Source organism: Myotis daubentonii, chromosome 9 (genome assembly GCF_963259705.1).
Source record: "Myotis daubentonii chromosome 9, mMyoDau2.1, whole genome shotgun sequence".
Lineage (NCBI taxonomy): Eukaryota > Metazoa > Chordata > Mammalia > Chiroptera > Vespertilionidae > Myotis > Myotis daubentonii.
Genome location: NC_081848.1, coordinates 18,351,494 through 18,376,029, shown reverse-complemented (window position 1 = coordinate 18,376,029; position 24,536 = coordinate 18,351,494). Strand labels below are relative to the sequence as shown.

General features: G+C 36.5%; 1 protein-coding gene across 14 annotated transcripts in view; it reads left to right on the top strand.

Moving 5' to 3' along the window:
- Window positions 1-24,536, top strand: part of YAP1 (Yes1 associated transcriptional regulator) — a 121,317-nt gene that overhangs the window by 39,131 nt on the left and 57,650 nt on the right. For all 14 annotated transcript variants that reach the window (XM_059708057.1, XM_059708058.1, XM_059708067.1 and 11 more), the window contains exon 3: window positions 17,842-17,957. In XM_059708057.1, the coding sequence (XP_059564040.1) occupies window positions 17,842-17,957 (116 nt within the window). The remainder of the gene's footprint in view (window positions 1-17,841; window positions 17,958-24,536) is intronic.

The window sequence follows — 24,536 nt, the reverse complement described above, 5'->3', positions numbered from 1 at the left end:
TCATAACATTAAGCATGTTAACAAAACTTAAAAGTTGAAAAATTCTTACACATGCAGATTTTTTGGGGGGGGGGGGAGTTCAACATTTCCTTATGAAAACAGTGGTTGTGTAGTTGTAATCACAATGTAAATTTTTATTTTCTTTATCTTGATGAAATTATCAAACATTTTTAATCTACATAGACTCTTTAATGTTTACCACCGTTAATGGCTTAGGATTCCATTTAGGGGCTGTTTACTTGATTTTTATGATTATGTGAGATTGTTATAGAACAATAAACCCAATCTTTCACCCTGCACAGCTTTGACTTGTGCCTAAATCTATTTTCATAGTCAGTTAAAAGTATGCCTCTTTGGGGATGTTTAATGAGCCTGAAACTTTTACCTAAATAGAATATATCTCATTGTTCCGCCTTTTTAGTTTTGTAGCTAGAGAATTTGTCCTGCCTTATTTGCTTGTCATACTTGTTTGTAGCTGCCAAGGCCTATATCTGCCAGTGGTATCAAGTGGATTTGTTAAGTCATCTTGATTTTCTTTTCATATTTCCGGGTCTGTAGGTTACTTTCAGTTCAAGGTGGTTACAGTTCTTGGAAGACAGGATTGAAGATGTGGTTCAATAACACATTTAGAAGGTTTTTCGTCTGGTCATAGGCTGTGAAGGAAAAGGAACATCAAATAGTCTGCATGATTAACTTTTTACCTTAAATTTTTAAAAATTGTGATACATAAGGTTCATACATACCATGAAATTTACCATTTAACCGCCTTTAAGTGTACATTTAATGGCAGTAAGTACATTCTCAGTATTACACAACCATCACCAATATCCACTTCCAGAATTTGTCATCTCAAATAGAAATTCTTTATTACATGAAACAGTAACTCTTCATTCTTTCCTTTCCCCCAGCTGCTGGGGGAAACCTTTATTCTGCTTTCTGTCTCTATGAATTTGCCTTTTTAGGTACTTAATAAAATTAGAATCTTCTATATACAAGTGTATAAAAGGCTAAGCAACTGTCTGTCCGACCAGCCGGTAGATATGATGCCCTCTGACCACCAGGGGCAGACAGAGCAGGAGCTGCTGAGCTGCAGTGACTTGGCAGCCTCAGTTCTCAGGTGACACACCCGGGAACCAGAGAGGAGGGAGCCTGATTCCCAGGTGCATCACCTGAGGACTGCCCTCTCACAATCCGGGACTCCTCCAGGGATGTCAGAGAGCTGGTTTTGGTCCGATCCCCACATGCCAGGCCAAGAGACCCCACCTGCCGGAAGGACCCTGCTCACTTCACAGACGCCCTTCGCCCTTCGAGCTGAGGCGGCCCAGCCAGGGGGAGTGGGTAGGGATCCGGGAGATTGGCTCCAGGGCATGTCCATCTGGCCTGTCTCGCCCAGTCCCACCCATGACCACCCTCTTATTAATTTCCTTTCCATGCACCGGGGCACTAGTATTATAATATTCTTTTATATATCAGACTTTCATTCCTGTTATGGCTTAATAATATTCCATTGAATTTTTATATCACATTTTATTTACCTATTTATGTTGATGGACACTTGGGTTTTTTCCACCTTTTCGCTATTGTGGATAATACTGCTATGAATGTTGATATTTGTGTATCTGTTTGAGTCCCTGGGTCCGGTTCCTTTGGGTATATATCTAGAAGTGAAATTGCTGGATCATATGGTAATTTTATGCTTAAGTTTTTGAGGACCTGCCAAACATTTCTTTTGTTGTCATCATACAAAGGGAAGAGAAACACGGAAAATTCATACCATTCTATACTTTGGTCTGAAAATGAAACAGAACTTCTCATAGCCGTTTGGCAAGATTGAGTCACTAGATCCCTCCTCACTGGACGGCATAGGAAGTGTGGGGGGAAGCATTTGGGGATTTTTGTTTTGGTGATTAGTGTTTCTGCCACACAGAGATAACAGGGACTTCTAAATTTGGAATTAAAGTTGTAGCATGTCATTTTTATAAGTAAGTATTAAGATCATTGCCGAAACCGGTTTGGCTCAGTGGATAGAGTGTCAGCCTGCGGACTGAGAGGTCCCGGGTTCGATTCCGGTCAAGGGCATGTACCTGGGTTGTGGGCACATCCCGGGTGGGGGATGTGCAAGAGGCAGCCGATCGATGTTTCTGACTCTCTCTATCTCTCTCCCTTCCTCTCTGTGAAAAATCAATAAAATATATTTTAAAAAAAAGATCATTATTGTTTTCTAATCTCCTGAAGTAATGGAAATTGAAGCATGTCAGTTCTTACTATTATAGATGTTGTGTATACTCTTTAGACACGTAGCCACCCTTATTCTGCTGATTTATGTATTCCTGGATCTATTCTTATATTTTTAATTCTTCCATATATATGCTTACTATTTGTTATATATATTTATGTATAATTATATATTACAAAACACTAATGTATATTTGTTTTACATATACATATTATGCCTAATATCTATTAAATGATAATATGTTAGTAATACAATTAAGAAAGATAGCTTAGCCAAAGTAACATTATTGCACATATAAGGAATCTTAAAAGCTAGAGGTGCATAGATGAGTAGAACATGATCTTTATTCTTAGGATTACAGCAGTACTTTTTAACCAGGATTAGTTTGTCCTCTTTCTCTTCCTGGGGCATTTGCTAATGTTTGGAGACATTTGATTGATAGAACCACATGAAATCATTTTCAGCCAGAGGGGTTTGTTTAATTGAAATCTACTTCAGCTCTAATTGGACAAAAATCACACCTGTGATTTAGTTAGTCCATGCTTCCCCCATGTTGTGGAATGCTTTTCCAGTCTCTTCAGCTAGCTAATTTTATAGTTTCTTCAGCACTAGGGTCAGAGGTTATCTCTTCTGTGTGTCCTCTCTATTCGTAGGTTGGACCAAGAAAGAACTTTTCCATAAACATTGTGAGCCTCCGTATCTTTTTTTGTTTTGTTTTGTTAATTCTCGCCCAAAGATACTTTTTTCCATTGATTTTTAGAGAGAATGGAAGGGGGAGAGACAGAGAGAGGGAACATCAATGTGAGAGAGTCACATCGATTGGTTGCCTCCCACACGTGCCCAACCAGGGCCAGGGATCAAGCATGCAACTGAGGTACGTTCCCTTGACCGGACTCGAACCCGAGACCCTTGAGTCCACGGGCTAATGCTCTATGACTGAGCAAAACTGGCTAGGCCCCATGTCATTTTTTAATTAAAATTTTATCTTTGTGGACATTTTCTATTAAAAGGGAACTTCTCCAGGTCAGGGATTATGTCTTACTTATTTTGATGTCAGCAGCACTTGGTACTTAGTAGATGTACAGTAAGTGTTTTAAATGAACTGTAGCTCAGATAATATTGTTTGCCTTGGGGTTAGTTTTGGGCAGGGGGGTTGGTATGGGAGAGAGTTGGAGTTGTGGAAAGAGAAGCTGATTGACAGGAGATCTGAATTCTAATTCTGCCTCTACCAGCCACTTAAATGTGATTGAGTGACCATCATGAGTCTCAATTCTGTCATCTACAGAATGAGGGAGAATTGAATTTACAGGATCAAGAGTAGCATTCACCCTGTATAAGCAGTGTTTCACAACACACTTAACTGGAGTCTTATGAACACAGCTGTGTGTTCAGGACTAAAAAGAAGAGACCTTAGTGTAACTTCTACATATTTTCCCTGTAATTTAAGGCAGGGGATTACATATAATAATAGTAAATAAACACCAAACACTCAGAGTCCAAATGAAGAGGTTCCTTCATTTATCTGTGAAGTAACTTGGAGGGTACATCTTTATTGATGTCCTGAATAAGGGAAGTATTCTCATTTAATCTGGTTCACAATCAGTGTTCAGTAAACATCCAGCACCTGGCTAAAGAAGAGCTGCAAGATGGTGATGAAATGGCTTTGTTGTGAGTTGTTTTTCAACCTCTGAGTCATTAGCATCAAAAGCAGTTGTAGATACTGTTTCTACCAGTGACCTCGATGTTAGCAGTTGTTTGACAGGTAGGCACTGCCTGGGTACCTTTCATTCTGGCCTCTCTAGACCAAGCTCCTTGATTTAAGAGATCAGTTTGGGTGTTGTCTAAGGAAGTCATGCTACTCTGTGAGTCAGAAAATGTTATAGTCCCATTGCACTTACTTAAATGACTGTCCATTCTCATCTATAAAATGACACAATTGGTCAGATGGTCCACAATTTTATTTCTAGTGCACACATGGTACTATATTGTGTAAATTTGCCCTTTGATTTTAGCAAATCTCTTTTTGTGTTAACCACCAGTTATTGATTGAAAAGATTCAGGTAATGCCTGGAACATAACTGAATGATCTGAATATAATTTTAGGGCATTCTTCAATAAGTAGAAGTAAGTTGGCCGAAACCGGTTTGGCTCAGTGGATAGAGCGTCGGCCTGTGGACTGAAGGGTCCCAGGTTCGATTCCGGTCAAGGGCATGTACCTGGGTTGCGGGCACATCCCCAGTAGGAGATGTGCAGGAGGCAGCTGATCGATGTTTCTCTCATCATCGATGTTTCTAACTCTCTATCTCTCTCCCTTCCTCTCTGTAAAAAATCAATAAAATATATTTAAAAAAAAAAAAAAAAAGAAGTAAGTTGTGCTGTATTTGGATGATTAAAGGTAGAGTTTAACAGCCCATCTGGGAATATAATGCATCTTCTATATATTTTAAATACAGATTTTATATCCTTGTGATGAGAACTCTTAGAATTTACTCTCAACAGCTTTCATATGTATCATACAGCAGTGTTAACTATAGTCATCATGCTGTACATTACATTCCTAGTACTCATGTATCTTATAACTGGAAGTTTGTACCTTTTGACCGCATTAATACAATTGCTTTCTCCCGCTACCCCTGCCCCTGATTACCACAAATCTGATCTTTTTCTACTGATCTTTTACTAGGAGTTGGCTTTTTTTTCTTATTTTCTTTTTAAGATTCCTCATATAAGTGAGATCACACAGTATTTGTCTTTTTTGCTGTGGCATATTTCATTTAGCATTATGCCCTCAAGGTTCATCCAGTGTTGTCTCAATGGCAGGGTTTCCTCGTTTTTTTGTTTGTTTGTTTTAATGGGTAAATAATATTTTATTGACTATCCCCTGCTTTCTGACTGTTCACATTTCACATCTTCAGGTCTCACACTAGTACAGTAGTATATTCTTCACTTTGGGCCATTTCAGCTTACAGAAGATTTTGTAGAAACACTGCACTTTGGATAGTTGGAGAAACCTATGCCACAACTTCTTTTTCCATTTATACATAGATGGACACTGGTTGTTTCCATATCTTGGCTATTGTAAATAATGTTGCCACGAACATGGGGGTGAGATGCATATATTTTTCTAATTATTGTTTTTGTTTTCTTTGGATGAATACCCAAAAGTGGAATTGCTGGATCATATGGTCTTCTATTTTTAATTTCTTGAGGAACCTCCATACTGTTTTCCTCAGTGACTGCACTAATTTACAATCCCACCAGTGTCCAAACAAACAAGGGTTCCCTTTTTTTTTCCATATCCTGGGCAGTATTTATTCCTTGTCTTTTTTATGCTAGCCATTCTACCAAGTGTGAGGTGATTTTCATTTGCATTTCCTTGATAATTAGTGATGTTGAGCAACTTTTCATGTACCTGTTAGCCATTTGTATATATTCTTGGGACAAATACCTGTTAGGTCCTTCGCCCATTTTTTAAAATTGGATTATTTGATTTTTTGCTATTGAGTTGTATGAGTTTCCTGTATATTTTGGACATTAACTTATTAAATATATAGTTTGCAAATATTTTTTCTATTCTATAAGTTGTCTTTTCATTTGTTTCTTTTGCTGTGCAGATTTGGGTCTTTTATGTGGCCTTATGTTGATGGTTTTCTAGTACTTTATTATGATTTGGAGATTGCTTGAATTGAGAGGCAGGGGTTGTCTGTTTGTTTTTTTAACTATTCTTTCTCACCTTCCCCAACCACAGAATCCATCATATATTGCTTATGTGGACTTCTTTGATTATAGAAGAAAAAGTCAGTTTTCCTTTAGTTTGCCATTTTCCTAATCTGTAACATGAGTATGTTGGATCAAGTAATTCTGAGATCTTGAGCTCTTCTAATACTGGGTCTTCTACCTGCTGCCAGTTGGCCGAGCACATAAAAACTCTTAACACAGGTGTTTCCACTTCAATTTATGCATCTGAAATGATTCATATGATAGAATCAGAGTTTGGCCTACTACTAACTCAGATTCTTAGATTTATTCTCTGCCTTAATATTGGTTATGGTGGTATAGTACTCCTGCCCCCCTCCCCACAATGCCTCACACTTCCATAGAGCTTCATAAATCCACAAGATTCCATGAATGTCCTCTGTTCCTTAAAACGTTATGAATGTATACTATGTTTGGAGAGTACTGAGCCTTAGTGAACTTACAGTCTGTTGTGGGTTTAAAGACATGGTATAGTGGTAACTCTGCAGACATTTTCATGAAAACAGGAGGGGACAGTTGGATCTTTAGGGGCTGAGTGGAGGTGGGGGGAGAGCTCAGGAACTCTTCCTAGGAAAAGACATTTGAGCTGGCTGGCCTCAAAGGCTTTTGACAGGAGAGAGGGGAAAAGGAATTGAAGCCAGGATACTATGAGACCAAGGGCATGGAGACATGAAATACTGATTGATGGCCAAAATTTTCCTTCGGGTGTGAAGTGATTTTCATGTTTTGAGAACTTCAGAATCTTCCTTCCACATCTCCACTTGAACTTCACCTTTACAGACTGAGGCATTCCAGTTAAGCCTAGTCTGGTCTATCCCTGAAGCCATTTTACTAATTTGTCTTTGTCCAGCAGCTCCATTATGTCAGGTCTTGAGCAATAGTGACAAAAACTTTCCACCATTTCACAGATACGAGTGATTCATAATAGGCAGACATTATTGCCATTCAGCCGCTGCTCCTTCCCACCAGCGTTGTAGTGGACATAACATTTTATGAAAATTCTTATGTGGAATTGCTTTTTTAAGATACAAAGAAATAATCTTTATTTTATAGTTTAGGTATTTCAGCTTTCTCATCTTAAAATCCAATACTATGTTAAAGAATCTGTTATTTTCTATATGTACATTATATGTGAATTAGAAGATTAACAAAATTAGTTCCATAGATAATAAAATTAAGTTTCTCCTGTGGGGAACCTTTTTCAGTTATTAATAATTTTTATCAAAATAGAATTTCATAGAAACTTTCAGGGAAACTCCCAATCTAGTGAACAGCCTGCCTTTTCATTAGCGTTTTAGATTCCTAGAGCTTGGATTTGTTCTCAGTGAGCTGGTGGATATTGGCATTTTAATCAGAGTAGAGGAATGTCCTCTTCATACTTAAGAATTCCTTTAAAATAAAACAAACAAACCCTCAGAACTAGAAACTTATGAAACCACTCCTTGGGGGGAATATCTCCTGTAAAATTGAGGATCTAACCTTTTATTAATTTCCTTTTAATGACCATGACTATGACCATTTGTCACATTTTCTATCCATATCCATAAAAAACTCATTCAAAAAGGTGTTAATATATGTCATAGTATAATTGAATTTCATAGTTATTTAACTTGAAAGATTCAAAGAAGAAAACTGTATTTTCACTGACAGGTTCACATTTCAGTTATAACTTATAAGAAGCACTTTAAATCCTAGTTTTCATCCTGAACAACTGTTCTGATTCTAGTGAACTGGAGGATCTGCAAAATGACTTTTTTTTAAAAAAAAAATTGAGGTAAAATTGGCATGTAAGTTTCAGGTGTACATACATCTCTCTTACTGAATGTTAAGTTCAGAGAAGACGGAGGGAGGGAGACATTTAATCTGTATGCTAGAAATTAATTTTGATAGACTACTGAGAGTGTTCTATGTAAGCCCGCCTTACCTAATAAGGTAAGCCTGTTTTGGATGAGTACCTAGTATTCATTTTTCTTTAAAAAAAATTACCAGCATGGCATGACCATTCAAAAATACGTTTAATGGATGAAAGAAAGGTAGATGACTACTTGGCTATGATGAAAGAACCCTACACCCGTTTTGCCACATTATTCTGAAAATGCAGTATAGAATATATAGAAGTTAACTTATAGATTTTGAGGTCTTAACCTCAAGTTATTTTTCTAATTTCAATATGAATATTTTTAGATGATTGAAGACATTCTACAGTGTTATCAAACTATTGTTTAAAGTGATAATTAAAGAGAAAGTATATAAGATTCTTTAATTTAAATATCAATTTAATCAAAATGGCAGGGATAGAGGATGCTGACAGTTTATGTTAAAAGTTCCATATGTGTTTTGTTCTAGTGGGGCCATTTGCCTACTTTGCTTAAAAGTGTTTGTTATGGATTTTCTTGATGCCTTCCTGGCGATTTACCATTTGGGAACTGTTTCCCAGGTGTTAGACTTGTCCTATATTAATATTTTGGGTTACTGAAGCCTTGTTGCATTGATCACAGTTGAAAACTTGAATGTAGCCATAAATATGCAATGAATATGGTTCCAGGTTTTGAACTAAATGTGATTTCCTCACAGTAGACACATGAGCCAACACACTCAACAGTTCCTTATTTGGAAGCTGCTGGTGTCTGATGAGACACAGAAAGTTGATTATAGCTTTGTGTGGCTGCCTAAACCTGTCTCCCGTCTTTGTGCTTGGATGAGGGCCTCAGGCCTAAATCATGTCATGGCATATGAGGTCAGAGTTGGTACTGAACACATTTGTTCCTTATCTTCACCCCCCACCCCCCACTCCCCACCACTCACAGATTTTATTTCCTAGGGAATAACCATTTCCAAGGGGAGATTTTTAGTATGAGCATGTCACTCTTATTTGGCAACATGGTGTAATTGTCTTTAAATTGATTTCATACTTGTAGGCAAATGTGAATTTTATTCAACCTAAGAGTGGTGTAGGGTCAAATTGCAGTGGGGTGTACCATTTGTAGAGTATAGTCAGTTGTCATGTTTGCTTTTATATGTTTCTGCCCATACTTGGTTCATAATTTTGACCCATGTTTTAATAGCTTTGAGTGATAGCCCAATTATTTAAATTTCAATTTAAGATTTTGATTTCTAGTAATATTAAAACTGTTTTCATAGAGGCAACATTTGTGAGTGTTCTCATCCTTATCAAGAAATTATAGTATGTGAAACTTTTGAGGGTTCTAAAAATAGTCCAGCGTAGACATATACAAACATAAAAAGCATATGGTTGTGGCTTAGGAACTGCAGCTCATAGAAGGATTAGATTGAACAATGTATCATTGTTCCTAGAGTCAATTAGGCGTGTAGGTTCAGCTAGCCCCAGGGTACAGCCTCTAGCATGTGACTCTATAAATAACACTTGCACAACAAACATGGGCTTGATAAGTAAGCAATAAATCTGGGCTGACTGCCCACTCTTCTAAATTTTAGAACAAGCCCTGCCATCATAATATTTTGAGGGCCTGACAGCAGTAACAGAAGTTTTTAAATTAAAATGTTCCACACATCTATTTTGTATTATTCCTGGTTTTCCAGTTTTAAGCTTAAAACTGGAAAACCAGGAATAATACAAAATAGATGTGTGAAGACAACTTTTTAAAATAAAGCAATCCTTTAGTTAGCTTTAGTGATCTTACATATACTTAAGTAAACATTTTCTAACTTTCTTCGGGCATGGTGGTGATTTGGTTGCCAAGATGTCTTTAGCTTAAAAGCAGTCATCTTTGTTCACCTTTATTGGAGGAAATTAGGAATTTCTAACGAGTTCCTTAATAGTTATATTAGAAAAGATGAGTTCACAGTGATACATTTTATCATAGTTTAAGCAGGTCACTCTTGCCAAAATATTTGTTTTGTTTTTGTTTTTTTCTTACCGCAGCACAATGAAGAAAGTCTAAAATGTGTGTTAGATTAAACACTTGTCAGATGTATTTTTTTTGAAGTTTGTTTATATAGTTATTAGATTATATTGTTAAATTCTTTTTAAAAAGAGAATCTTTATTGTTGAAAGTATTACATATGTCCCTCTTTTCCCCCCATTTACCCCTTCTAGCCCGCCCCCGCCCCCTACCCCAGGCCTTCACCACCCTATTATCTGTGTCCATGGGTTATGCATATGTGCATACATGTTCTTTGGTTGCTCTCTTCCCACCCACCTGCCCTACCCAGCCTTTCCTCTGAAATCCCACAGTCTGTTCCATGTCTCTGGATCTATTTTGTTCATCAGTTTATTTTGTTCATTAGATTCCACATATGAGTGAGATCATGTGATACTTGTCTTTCCCTGACTGGCTAATTTCGCTTAGCATAATACTCTCCAGGTCCACCCATGCTGTTGCCAATGGTAAGAGTTCTTTTTTTATAGCTGCATAGTATTCCATTGCATAAATGTACAACAGCTTTTTTATCCACTCATCTGCTGATGGGCACTTGGGCTGTTTCCAAATCTTAGCTATTGTAAATTGTGCTGCTGTGAACATAGGGGCGTATATATTCTTTCTAACTGGTGTTTCTTATTTCTTAGGCTATATTCCTACAAGTGGGAACACTGGGTCAAATGGGAGTTCCATTTTTATTTTTTGAGGAAACTCCATATTTTCCACAGTGGCTACATTCCCACCAGCAATGTACAAGGGTTCCCCTTTCTCCACATCCTTGCCAACAGCTAATTTGTGCATTCTGACATCAACAAAATCTTGGCAGAGTTGGAAAGCACTAGTTGTTAGGTAGCTGTGCACAGGTACAAACAATTTAAGACCACACTGCTGGGTTTTTGTGAGACGTAGACTTTACAGTTTAGAAGAAGAACATTTTCAAAAGGGGTATAAACTATATATATATAATATGGTTAGGCTTAAGTTTATAACAACTTGTGATAATCCAGTAGAATAAGCTTTTGATTTATCAAATGGTTATTGAGCATTTACTTATAAAGCACTGTGTTCATGTATTAAATATAGAAAGGATAAGAAGGGAGAGCGTGAGATCTTTAACCTCATGTTCTGATGGAAGACATTAGATCTGTACTATAAAAAACCTTCTCTATTCGTAGTTTATGGTTACTTATTGCAGTGGTTTTTAACCTTGTCAGTCCCATCGGCCCCTTTTAGTAAAAAACGTTTTGGAAAGTGTTCATTGCAAAATGAAACCCATATATAATGTAACTACATACATAATTTTAACGATCATTATATCAGTCGGTGTAATGTGGAGGAGAAATAATTTGTGGTAAAATAATATGTACATTAATATATAAATGCTTGGGCGTGACTATATGATAAGCTATAATAGTCACTTGCCTGCATCTATACCTATAATTGCCATGAACATGACAGTTTTTTTTTTAACATAACAGTTTTTTTGTTTTTTGTGTTTTTTTTTAAACATAACAGTTTTAAATAAAGACCAAGTGTGTTGAGTTGGTAACTAAAATTGATGTGATTATCAAAAAAGAAAATATGATTAACAGATTTCCAAACAAAGCTAAGTATAATTGATTGCCTTCCAGAAAACAATTTTAAATAATTACAATTGTGCAAAACATGTGTGTAAATGTGGCTTTTTTTCTACATGGATACCTGGCAAGACATTCCAGAGTTGTGGAAGATCATGTACTGCATTGCCAGAAATCTAACATTCAGTACTGTCTCCTTATTAAATGTTTGTAGGACTGTAATCACCATAAATGCATCCTCCCCCCCCCACCTCACCCCCCCACCACCCCCGGTTCTAAATTGATAACCATTGATCTTAAATCAGCGATTTCAACCAGTGTGCCGCTAGTATTTTTAAAACATTCCCTACCTGACTATTTAGTCAGGGGCACTGAGCTCTTAAATTGTCAAATAAACAAATGACAGCAGCCAATGTAACAATAGCCTTCGGTGTGAATTTATCAAAATTATCCCCTTTTTTTTTTCCAGATTGGCAAAAAATACATTTTGTGGTGTGCCACAGAATTTTACTAATTTATGTGTGCCATGAGATGAAAAAGGTTGAAAATTACTGCTCTGAATAAAAATGTGTTAGTACAATATCAAATCAATTTTTGAAAGACTGCAGTGCTCTTTGTTTTGTTTTTTTAATTAAAAGTAAGCATAAAGGAGTAAACTGTCACCAGTGATGTAACAAGGAGTGAGAAGGCTGTGTCATTGCGATGTAAGCGGTACTTACTGTGGTACATCGGTAGCTGGTGGATTTCAGTGTACCCTTCTGCAGTAATGATGCAGATTAAACTTTGAATTTTTACTGCGGGTTGGTTTTGCTTTCTTGAAGTCTGAGATGTAAACAAAATATTTACCCTCTAGGCATTAGTCATCCTTAAAACTCAGTGTTGGTGGTCAAGTCTCACAGTAGTAGGCACGGCTTCTCAAACCTGAATGTGCACACACATCTCTGTGGAGCTTGTTAAGCTGCAGATTCTCTGTCAGTGGGTTCGGTTGGAAACCCGAGGTTTTTGCATTTCTAACCAACTCCCTCCCAGGAGTTAATGTGCTGGAGGCCCACACTCTTGAGGAACAAGATAGAAGGGAATTGGTAGTTATTTATTCCTTGAGGTTTCTAAACTTTATCACAGTATCAATGAGAATGTTAATCATTAAAATTATTTTACTAAATGACATTAACTTAGTTTTCTAATGCTTTCACTAATGAGCAGCTTAAAGTTAATCTTAAATGTTGAGGATAGATACAAGAAAGTCATCAATATTTTTCTATCGTTATAAAACCCATTTCCCATTATGTTAATTAGTTTTCCTTAAATAAGGGTAATGAATTCAGTATTTAGTAATACAACATAGCCAAGAATTTGAAGAGCATTGTTAGAATTTGTTGGGATGGACCTTGGCTGGTACATAAGAAATACTGCTCTTTCTTTGCCTTGGTTTAAATTGACAGAGTTGATTGTCTTAATTTAAAAAATATTGTATGAAGAGATTTTAAATAATGAATATTTTAAGAATTTGGTTATAGGAATAAGATTATTCTTTTATTCCTAAATTTTTTTGCTGTGCTTTCCCTAAAAGCCAGTATCTCTATACTTCCATGATTCCTCTTCTAGTTTATTCTTACCCTCAGCTGATAGTTCTGTGAAAGTTGATCTAATGGTTCAGAAGGAACATTTTTTTATCATTTCAGTTTCCACCTGTAGTATCTACCTACTGTATCTCTTTATCACCTATAAGGTGAAAGCTGAACTCAAATCTCATTCTTACACATTTTCTTGACTTGGCCCAGCCATTCACCAGGTAGTGTTTCCTATTTTATTTCATTTCATTTTTTATTTGTCTGTGTGTTTCCTATTTTAAATATTGGACTTGGCACAGGAAAGACGTCAGGAAAAATATTTGAGGGCATTTTGTGTGTATCAGGAACCATAGTACTAGTTGTTTTTATAAATGTTACTGAATTTAATCCTCACAAATCTGGGAAGGAAGTAAATAAATGAGTCAAATTTTACTAAAGATAAAGCAGACTGATAAAATGACCTGCCTGTACAACCCAGATTATCATGGGCAGAACTGGGATTTGAATCCATGTCTTCCTTATTTTTCTTACTATTCCACAGAGGAGGCTTCTAAAAAGCAGAGGTCTGGGTTTTAAAAGATTAGGTAGAAATTAGGTGTTTCGTGGGACAGTTAGGGAAAAGATTACCTGAGGAAGAACAGGAGTGTCAAGAAATGTAGCAGATGTTTTAAAAGAATCAGAGGTTCATCTAAGCTTATATAGTTGTTGATTTTATAGTGTTGATAAAATTGATTTGCAAAAGTATTTTGTAATATTCTTTATCTTTTATTAAATGTTCAATACCCATGCCTTTTTACTCTATTCCCTCTTAGTATTTTTAAAAAACATATTTTTATTGATTTCAGAGACAAAGGGAGAAGGAGAGGGACAGAAACATCAGTTATGAGAGAGAATCATCGATTGGCTGCCTCCTGCACGCCCCCTACTAAGGATTGAGCTTGAAACCCCAGCATGTGTCCTGCCCGGGAATTGAACCATGACCTCTTTGTTCATAGGTCAGCGCTCAACCACTGAGCCATGCTGGCCGTGCCCTTTTTAGTATTTATGAAATATATTTGTTATCCAATATATATTACAAAGAATTTATATGTTTTAGTACCATGCTTTTCAGATATGTCTTATACAGAAATTGTTTTTAGAATTCTTGGATATGAGATGCAGTTCTTTTTTGAACTGGATGTATATATGTCCTTGTGCAAATTCCTCAATTTTCTGTGTGCATAAGAGGGATACCAATAATGCCAGCCTCGATAATCATCTTAATGTTATATCCCTTGTTAAGAGAGTAGAAATTATATCAGAAATCACTCAATTTTCACTAGCCAGTGAAATTATTTGCTTCTGTCCTATCTTTTCTCACTTCCTTTTACAATGGAAGCAATGTCTACATTATGTTTCTTCCCACCGGTGGATGTATGACTGTATCTCTTCAGTGATCCCTTAGCACATGTTCAGCTATTCTGTTTCTATTTACATTTAAACATGTGTGTCTCTTCCTCTTGAAAAAGCAAAAACTCATATTCATCCAGTTGCATTTTTGCTTCCTTCCCCGTACACTTAAGTTGTCTGCTTCCTCACCTCGTATTTACTATACCCTCGTTATGCCACTGACACTATCTTGCCAGAGTCACCAATAATCTCCTTATTGCTAATTCTAGTGGATCTATAATCCTTACCTATAATTTCATTTTATTATTATTTTTTTTAAAGGTGAGTAGAGCTTCAGTGACTTAAGGAGAAAGTTTGTTCTTAGGGCAAAAAAATTCATTAATTCATTGACAAATACGTCAAGCACTCCTATAATTGTTGAAGATTCAGTAGCTAATAATATGAATAAAAGTCCCTATATTCTTGGAACTTCAGATAGGATGGGTTTTAGATAACATGACCAGGGAAGGCCTTCTAAGAACATGACTTTTGAGTAAAGACCAGAAGGAGGTAAAGGAAGGTTCCATGCAGATATCTGGGGAAGAGCAAGCCTGGCAAACTGTTTATTTGGTCTTAGCAAAAATGCTTTTTTGTGGCATGAAATGTTTTTATAAAGATTCTTGTTCTTGTGGTAAAATGGAAAGCTGGGTATTTTGGGGTATGCTGTTGCAAATTGACTTACATTAGGATAAAATAGTATTTTTCATAATTTAATTTCATAGATTAAGTAAAGACAAAGATACTAAAGTTAATTTTATTTCACATTTTCTTAGAATCTAAATAGTCACATGCTTTTGTAGATGGACAGTTTAGATAATGGCATCTTTATTCCATAGAGAGTTGTGATTTTTCAAAATAAGTGGAACATTGGCTGAGGTAACACAGTACTACAGCTCTAGGAAACTCTTAAGTGAGGTTCAACAGCTTTTTCAGGAGGAGGAATTTTCCCATTTGTACTTACATCATTTCAGCAAAATGACTGATCTTTTGAGAGCAGTAAAACTATACATTCACCGTATACTATGCATTATATTAAAAACCCTAATTTATTTAAAGGAGAAAGAAGCCTTAAGAATATCTTTATGGGTTGGCTCCAATATTGGGGAAGATGCGTGTGATTCAGAAGGGGTCTTCCTAACTCAGATGGAACTCTATCTAGTTATAAATAGATTTATATGATTTCTACAACTGGTTAGTTTTTTGAGAAACCCAGCTCAAAAATCTTCAGCAGATCATAAACTTGCTTGTAGTACACCTCCTCTTCTTCTTTATCCCTCACAGATATTAGGGATTTTTAAAAGTACTGGAGACAAGGAATAGGCAGTGGCATAAGGTTCATTGACATTTAAGAGCCCCTAAGGAATAGGCAGTGAGAAATATTTTTTCTAAATTTTGTAGATTTTAAATTTCTTTCCTTGAGCATGACTATATTAATTACCATATGTGTGTTGCTTATCATCTATAAGCATGAGAAGGAAGCACTGTAGATCTAGAGAACATTTTATGGTTTAATTTGTTTGGTATCTCATATAGAGAATTGCAAAGGAAGAGGAATAAGCTCTTACTGGGCTTGATAAGGGCTCGATCTTTTGGAATGAGGGGGTTACATAGCAAGACTTGAGTAAGGTTTTGCCTGTATTGTCTAGACCTAAACAAATGCTAGGTCTACTGCTAAAAAGCATGTATGACCAGTGGACAAAAAGAAGTGCCAAATTGACACTTATTCCTGAGTGTACACATCTCCCAAATTGTTACCTCCCTGCTTTCATCCCCTTCCTGCTTGCTTAGGACCTAAAGGAATTTTCCTATCTCCAGTAGATAATACTTTTGGTCCATTCTAGCCAGAGTCTATGATCCTTTTTTATTGTGCTTTGATAATGTTATTGATGAAGATAGCATCCTAATTCCATGTTAGGAAAGTAAATGACAGGGTGTCATTTCCTAACCATTTACATGGGAATTTATCATGGGATTATTCAAGAAGAGAGAACCCAGATTTGATATTTAAACAGCCATACAAAAAATAATTTGGGAGTGTTACTTTTTTAAAATGTCTTATTTCTAGCCATTCCCCCTGACCAGTTTCAAAAATACTATGAGTTCCTGGTTGTTTAGTAATAGGAAAATCTAGCAAAGCAGAGTTCTGTAATTTTGCCATCTAGAAATAAAGTTACATTTTGATGACTATCCTTCCCATATGTTTTCACTGCATACATATATTTAAACAGTAAGCCTCATACTGGCAGGCGAGAATTCTACCTCTGAACCACCAATGCCCTAGTAAGCCTCATACTGTACATACTGTTTTACAGCCTACTTTAAAAAGCTGTATGAATAGTTTCCATGTTATTAAATATTCTTCTAAAATATTTTCAATAGCTGCATTATAATCCATTATATTAAACAATATTTATTTAACCAATCCCTATCATTAGATGTTAGCTGGCTTTCAAGTTTTTACTTTTATAAATTACACAGAAGAGAACCTGGCATAACTCTTTGAGTACTTCTCTGGCTTTTTTTTTTCTTCAGGATAACAGTAGTTTCATGTATATTGTATTTTTAGTTGTTTCACTGAAACATTTGCTAGAAGAAGGAGACTATTATTTATTGAATGCTCATTTACCAGATACTGTGCCAAATGCCTTGTAGTATTATATTTCATGGAATCTTTAGCTGGTTTCATCCCAGTGTTATAGGTGAAGAAATCTATATGCATATGCCTAAGATATTTTGCAGTAAGTTAAATGCACGTAGAAAATGTTGATATGTTTTGTTTAAGCAAAAAACAGTCAACAGGAAACAATAAAAACTTACGTATATGACATTTTAATTTAATTTTGGCTTTGGTATATATATATATGTATATATATATTACAATAAGACAATATTTTTGTGTTTTACCTAAAAGGTTTTAGGTCTAAAAATTAATTGGCATTCTTAGTTTAGGAGAAAAAATGTGGATGAATCCCTTGAAAATTTTGGGTTTTAGTCATATGACCACTGTTACAGATTACTTTGTAAATCACAGTTTATGTTTAAATTAGAAGTGGGTAATAATTGTCTACTAAGTGAAAATGGTTTCCCTTCACTTAAAGTTTCAGGTATAGATTTTTCAAATCCTGCACTTGTAAGATCTAAGAAGTGAAAGTTGGGTGATATAAGGATAAAAAAATAGAAGGATAGAGAAAGGTTGCAGAGGAAAGGGTAGGAGCAATGAGATGTCATGACTATATGCTTTTGCAGAGCTAGTTTAGACATCTTTGCCTATTAGCCCATATAATGTACCCTATTTTGATAAGTGGCATTGTTCTTCTTAGGACCTGGTATTTGTTATCTAATGCACTGGTTTTTGTTTGTTTTTATCTCAGTCACATCGATCAGACAACAACATGGCAGGATCCCAGGAAGGCTATGCTCACCCAGATCAATGTTACAGCCCCCACCAGTCCACCAGTGCAGCAGAATATGATGAACTCGGCCTCAGGTGAGTCAGACGCTGTAATTAGACCACACTGAATAATGCTGGTGCATTGGTAAAACTTTCTGTGGAAAATAGTAATTATTCTTCTAAGAAAACTGGATCGTGGGTGATGGTTATTTTCCATCCAGTTTCACAGGGGAGACTTACTTATTTCAAAGTAACATACTGTGTATATGCCAAAGCATTGTTTAGTCATTAATACGTAAAGTGGCTGATGTCTAAAAGACAACAGATTTTACAGTTTTAATTCTGAAGTGAGTATCTCAAATTCCTAGTTTGGTTAACTTTGACATGCTTGTGTCTGTGGTCTTAAAGTTGAAGGTTTCCCCCTTCCTTTTGTGGTTTGGATTGTAAACCAAGTTTTGGTGTTCCTAACCCCCTACCTTTTAAAGCAGATATTTGTTCTATCTTGAGATTAACTGGAAGATAGTAACTTATAAACCCCAAGGCATTTTTCTTAGGTCTAGTATGTGTTATTGAGCATGTTTCCATCTTTTTCATAGGAGATAAATCTGAGTATAAATTTATTTTTTTTTGCCTCTTATTTGGCAAGTTACTTAAATCTGCTGTTTTTCTCATCTACATAATGAGGAATGACATTGCCCCTTCTAATAGAGAGGAAGGTATTAAACGAAATGATACAGTATATATAAAACTATTATTACAATACATTAATAGGTAGTAAGTAAAGGCTTATTTCCTTTTTCCCTAGTAAGTTAGATACTGTTAGCTTTTTTTCTCCTTTGTTATATGGGCTCAAGTTCATAGCTACTCCATTATGCATCTTTGTGTGTATTAGAAAAAGATGGCCCTTCCTCTGGGCAGATGCAACCCCATGCCTAGCATCAGGGACTGAGGCATTTGGGCTGGATTTCTGACCACTCCTCTGCCTCCCACACTTTGTCCCCTTTGCTTAGTGCCCTGGTTTAAGGCACAGATGGCAACAGTAATTGGCAGTTCTCACCGATGTATCTTCATAGCTCATACATCTTCCCTATCCAACAAACTGACCAACTTAATATTATAGCTACACTATAGATTTTCTTAGCAGCAGCAGCCTTTGGAAAGGGATTGATGGAAGTGGGGAGGGTGGTGCAGTTGGTTGACAGGAGGATTCCTTGACCTTAGAGTGTGCAGAATTTGAAATGTCTTTGCCCCTGAAGATGATGCCAGTGTGTTGGAATGTTTCCACTGTTCCGTCACACTCTTCTCTTCCTTTTGGTGGGTTAAACACATTTCTAATGAGTTAAAAAACAGCCCAGCCGGCCTGGCTCAGTGGTTGAGTGTCCACCTCAGTGAACCAGGAGGTCATGGTTTGATTCCTGTCGGGGCACATGTCCAGGTTGTGGGCTCGATCTCCAGTGTGGGGCATGCAGGAGGCAGCTGATCAATGATTCTCTCTCGTCATTGATGTTTCTCTTCCTCTTCATTCCTCTCTGAAATCAATAAAAATATATATATTTTTAAAAAGAGTTAAAAGCTGAAAATGTACATGTAGACAAGGTTCATGAATGAGATTTTCTTGTTATAAATTTTGTTTACATAAACTCTTGAAATAAGATTCATTCCTTAAATCTTCCATTTTAATTTATTTTAATAAGAATTCATTTACTTATTCTCAGAATCTGTGTGACATTTAAATTTTAAAAATTTAAAAGCAAAAATTATGCAAGTATTTATTAACTAATATTTTTTCTTGGAAGCTTTTCTTTTTAATTATCAGATTTCCAAATACAAGTTGTATTTATAGCTCAAAGAAGATGATTGAGATTATTCATTTTTGTCATGCTCCATCTAAAAGTATACCTAAGAAATTAGTAACAAATAACTCCTACTCTCCTATTGGAAGAGTAGGCATTTTGCATCTAGAATGCTTAATTATTATTCTTTTTGGAACATTGGGTGTTTTTTTCCTATTAAATTTTCTAATGGTAATGGTCAATGGAAATGGAAATCTTTATTCAAATTTATGTTCAAAATCGAATGTATATATCAAATTGGTTTTAGAATATTTGCATATTTTATTTCCACTCTAAATTTTAATTGTAAAATATGAAATGTGTTTATTATATACTGCATATAAATTAGTAGGCATGCTTAACAGGTGTATTTTTTAAATTAATGTATTTACAGATGGCATAAAATGTTATACTAGTTTCATATGTACAACAGAGTGATTAGACATTTATATACCAGACTAGAGGCCCGATGCACCAATTCGTGCACAGGTGGGGGGGGGGGGGGCCCTTGGCCTGACTGGCAATCGGGGCCAATTGGGGCCAGCTGGCGGTGGGAGGGACTGTGGAGGTTGGCTATTGGAGAGCACTGACCACCAGGAGGCAGCCCCTGTGTTGAGCGTCTGTCCCCTGGTAGTCAGTGCACATCATAGCGACCTGTTGTTTGGTCGACCAGTCATAACAGTCGCTTGGGCTTTTAAATTGTATATAATAAAAGGGTAACAGGCAAATTGACCAAATGGTGGAACGACTGATTGCTCTGACATGCATTGACCACCGGGGGCAGACGCTCAATACAGGAGCTACCCCCTGGTGGTCAGTGTGCTCCCACAGGGAGAGCGCCGCTGAGCCAGAAGCCCGGCTCATAGCTAGTGAGCACAGCGGCGGTAGTGGGAGCTTCTCTCCCGGCAGAGCTAAGGAGCAGTGAGCCGAGCAGTAAGGAGCGAGGGGCCCTGGACTGCCAGAGGGTTCAGGCCAGGGTGAGCGCGCGCGCGCGCCCCCTCCCCCCCCCCAGTGCATGAATTTCATGCACTGGGCCCTCTAGTTAAATAATAAGTGTATTTATATGCCTGGCATTCTGCTAAGTTTATTTTGTACTATCTTATTTAATTCTCATAATAGCCATTTAAGTTAAGTGTTGTTATTAGGCTCACTTTACATATGAGAAAGCTTGAGTAACTTTCCCCGAATAACACAGCTTTTAAATGGTAGAAGCCAGGATTCAGACTCTGGTAGTGGGGTTCCAGAGCCCATGCTCTTAGTCTACATGTGACTAGGGTTAGGGTAAGTGACAGAGTAAAGCCTCAGAAAACAGATGGGATAAGATCTGTTAATGCAGTGGAGTCACTGTTTTAAAATATCAGTAAACATACTGGAGAACTCTTTCTATAGAAGGTGATGGGTGTGGGGATGATGTTTGCTTAAAGAGATTTTGTATATGATAAAATGAACACTGTACCTTAAAGAAGAAAGAGTATTTCACAAGGACACTAGAGATCATTTTCTTTAATGGGAAGGTCAGACAGTATGATCAGTTAAGAAAGGAAGAGCCCTGACCCGTGTAACTCGATTGAACATTGTCCCGTGCACCAAAAGGTTACCAGTCGATTCCATCCAGGTATTGCACATTCGGGTTGGGTGCTTACTGGAGGCAATCCATCGATTTTTCTCTCTCCCTCTCCCTTCCTCTCTTTCTGAAATCAATAAAACCATTAAAGATTTAGTGAAACCAAAAAGTTTTTTAAAAGTAAAACTGAAGCCGAAACCGGTTTGGCTCAGTGGATAGAGCGTCGGCCTGCGGACTGAAGGGTCCCAGGTTCGATTCCGGTCAAGGGCATGTACCTGGGTTGCGGGCACATCCCCAGTGGGGGATGTGCAGGAGGCAGCTGATTGATGTTTCTCTCTCATCGATGTTTCTAGCTCTCTATCTCTCTCCCTTCCTCTCTGTAAAAAATCAATAAAATATATTTTAAAAAAAAAAAGTAAAACTGAAACAGTGTAAAAAAGAAAACGAGTCAGCAAAAGTTTTAAAATAAGAGTAAGCTGTTAAATATATATGAAAATTCAAGTGTGGATTCTAAGTTTGTTCACAAATACAAATGGCTTAACTACCAAATCAAGTTGAGGCTATTGATAGATCGATATAGTAAATACCTCATTTTACTCTGAATTACACGCTTGAGATTGTTGTCTTTCATTTCAGTGGACATTTAACTTTAAAAATAAATAATGGATTTCTACATGGTGTTGAAATTCTTTGGATTGAATGTCATAGTAATAAAATACTGTCATTTTTCTGTAGACTCTCCAGACCTACTTTTTAATATTTGGCTCGACTGAATGATCTTTCAAGTTTCACTCCAATTCTAAGATTTTAAGAAATTCTATTTCTTTTATTCAGTCTAATAATTCTGTTCAGCCAAAATGATCAGTATACTTTGGTTTTAGAAGTCATTTTCCAAGACATGAGGTTGAAAGGATGGATTTTATTGCTGGACTGGAGACCTGTAGTTTGTGAATGCCCAAATTCTACTAGTAAGTACAAATAAAGGTACACTGGAAAGGGTTCTAAAGGCAAGACTTAACTAGATCCTTTAAAGAAGATTAATTTATATTCTCTGTCCATTTAATTGGCAAATAAATGACTGAAAAGAATTTGAGAGAAAAATAGAAGGAATTTTGAATAATTCAGTAAGAATGGTTCTATTTTACTTTCCATTAAAATATGTAATGATATGTGTATAAACCCTATTTTATTAAATTCAATTTGAGATGATTGCACTTTAGAAGTTCTATTAAATGTGTTATGCTTACCCTAGCTTGTTTGACTGAGTAGATAGAGCATCAACCTGCAGACAAAAGGGTCCTGGGTTCAATTCTGGTCAAGGGCACATGCCCGAGTTGTGGGCTCCATCCCTGATTGAGGGCATGCAGGAGGCAGCCGATCAATGATTCTCTCTCTCATCATTGATGATTCTATCTCTCCTTCTCTCTTCCTCTCTGAAATCAATAAAAATATATTTATTTATTTATTTTTTAAACATATATTTTATTAATTTTTTACAGAGAGGAAGGGAGAGATAGAGAGTTAGAAACATCGATGAGAGAGAAACATCGATCTGCTGCCTCCTGCACATCTCCTACTGGGGATGTGCCCGCAACCAAGTTACATGCCCTTGACCGGAATCGAACCTGGGATCCTTGAGTCCGCAGGCCCACACTCTATCCACTGAGCCAAACCGGTTTCGGCAATAAAAATATATTTCAAAATTTTTTTTAAGTGTTATGCTTATAGAGTATTGATTTAACAGCCTTTTGATGTATGCTTGGAGCTGTATAAAATAGATCTACATACTGACAGGTAAATATTAGTGATTTTTGTTAGACATTAGAAAATAAGGACTTGGGGATAGAAAAGTGGTATTTCTCCTTTAACCAGATTTATTTATATGAAGACATTAAATTTTGTAGTAGTAGCTTATTAACAATGACCCACAAGATTGCTGAATCTTAAAGCAACAATAAAGTCAGGAAAGTATACTCTGTGATAAATCAAAAATAACTTGACACCAAAGAGTGTTTAGGAAAATTAAAAATCACAAGCTCTGATGTAATTTAAGCAAAATCAATTAACCCAGTTATGTATGCTTTTTAAAAATGTAACTTTGGCCCTAACCGGTTTGGCTCAGTGGATAGAGCATCGGCCTGCGGACTGAAGGGTCCCGGGTTCGATTCCAGTCAAGGGCATGTGCCTGGGTTGCAGGCACATCCCCAGTGGGAGATGTGCGGGAGGCAGCTGATCGGTGTTTCTCTCTCATCGATGTTTCTAACTCTCTGTCCCTCTCCCTTCCTCTCTGTGAAAAATCAATAAAATATATTATTAAAAAAAACCAATAAAATATTTTTTTTTAAATGTAACTTTGATAATAGACTAAAGTCAAATGTCATCATTACTGTACATTTGAAAAGATTTATTATTTTTATGTTTTAAAGTCATTTTTTAAATCAATGCCCAAATCCTACCAATGTAGCACTTTCAGATTTCCCGATAAACCTGCCTGGGATTCCTAGGAAATACCTCAAGATGGGTGTATAAAATGCTTTCTTAATGGAGACAGATGATACATGTTAGAGGAATGTGCTAAACACTTTTCATTGCAGCAGGTGAAATGCTGAGAGGCAGCCAGAGTAGTGCAGAACTGCCTTCATGTTTCCTGCTCTATTACTCCTGCTTTGTGTAAATCTCAGGGACCAGATGGGAAAGAGAATTTTTTACCAGGGAAAATGACAGAGAATAGACGTGAAATGTAAAAATGACAACATATAGGGTTTTTCACTTTAAAAAGCACAGTAAAGGATAAGGATATGTGAGGAGTTGGAAAGTTGACAGCAGGTTTTAGGAGTTGATAATTTCTACTTCATGTGTTGTAGTTCACAAACTTTGAAGTTCTACTTTTCATTTTGGAGTAAACTGAAATTGAATCTAGAATAGGGAGTAAGATCAAGGGCTCTGAGAGTCTGGTGGACATGGATTTGAATCCAACCTCTGTCACTTACTGCCTATAAGATTTTTGGACAAACTGTACCTCAGTTTCTTCACCTGGAAAATGGGGATAACAATAATATAGCACTGAACTTACAGGGCTATTGTGAGGATTACATGATACTATTTAAGGTACTTGGCACATAGTTAGAACTTATTAACAACATACAGTGCTTGGTATAATATATTGCATATACAATAGATAAGTAACTATCATCTGATCGGATAGTTTTCAGTTTAATCAGTTCGTATGAACTGGTAGCCACTGTTTCTTTATTTAAAACTAGAGGCCCAGTGCACAGA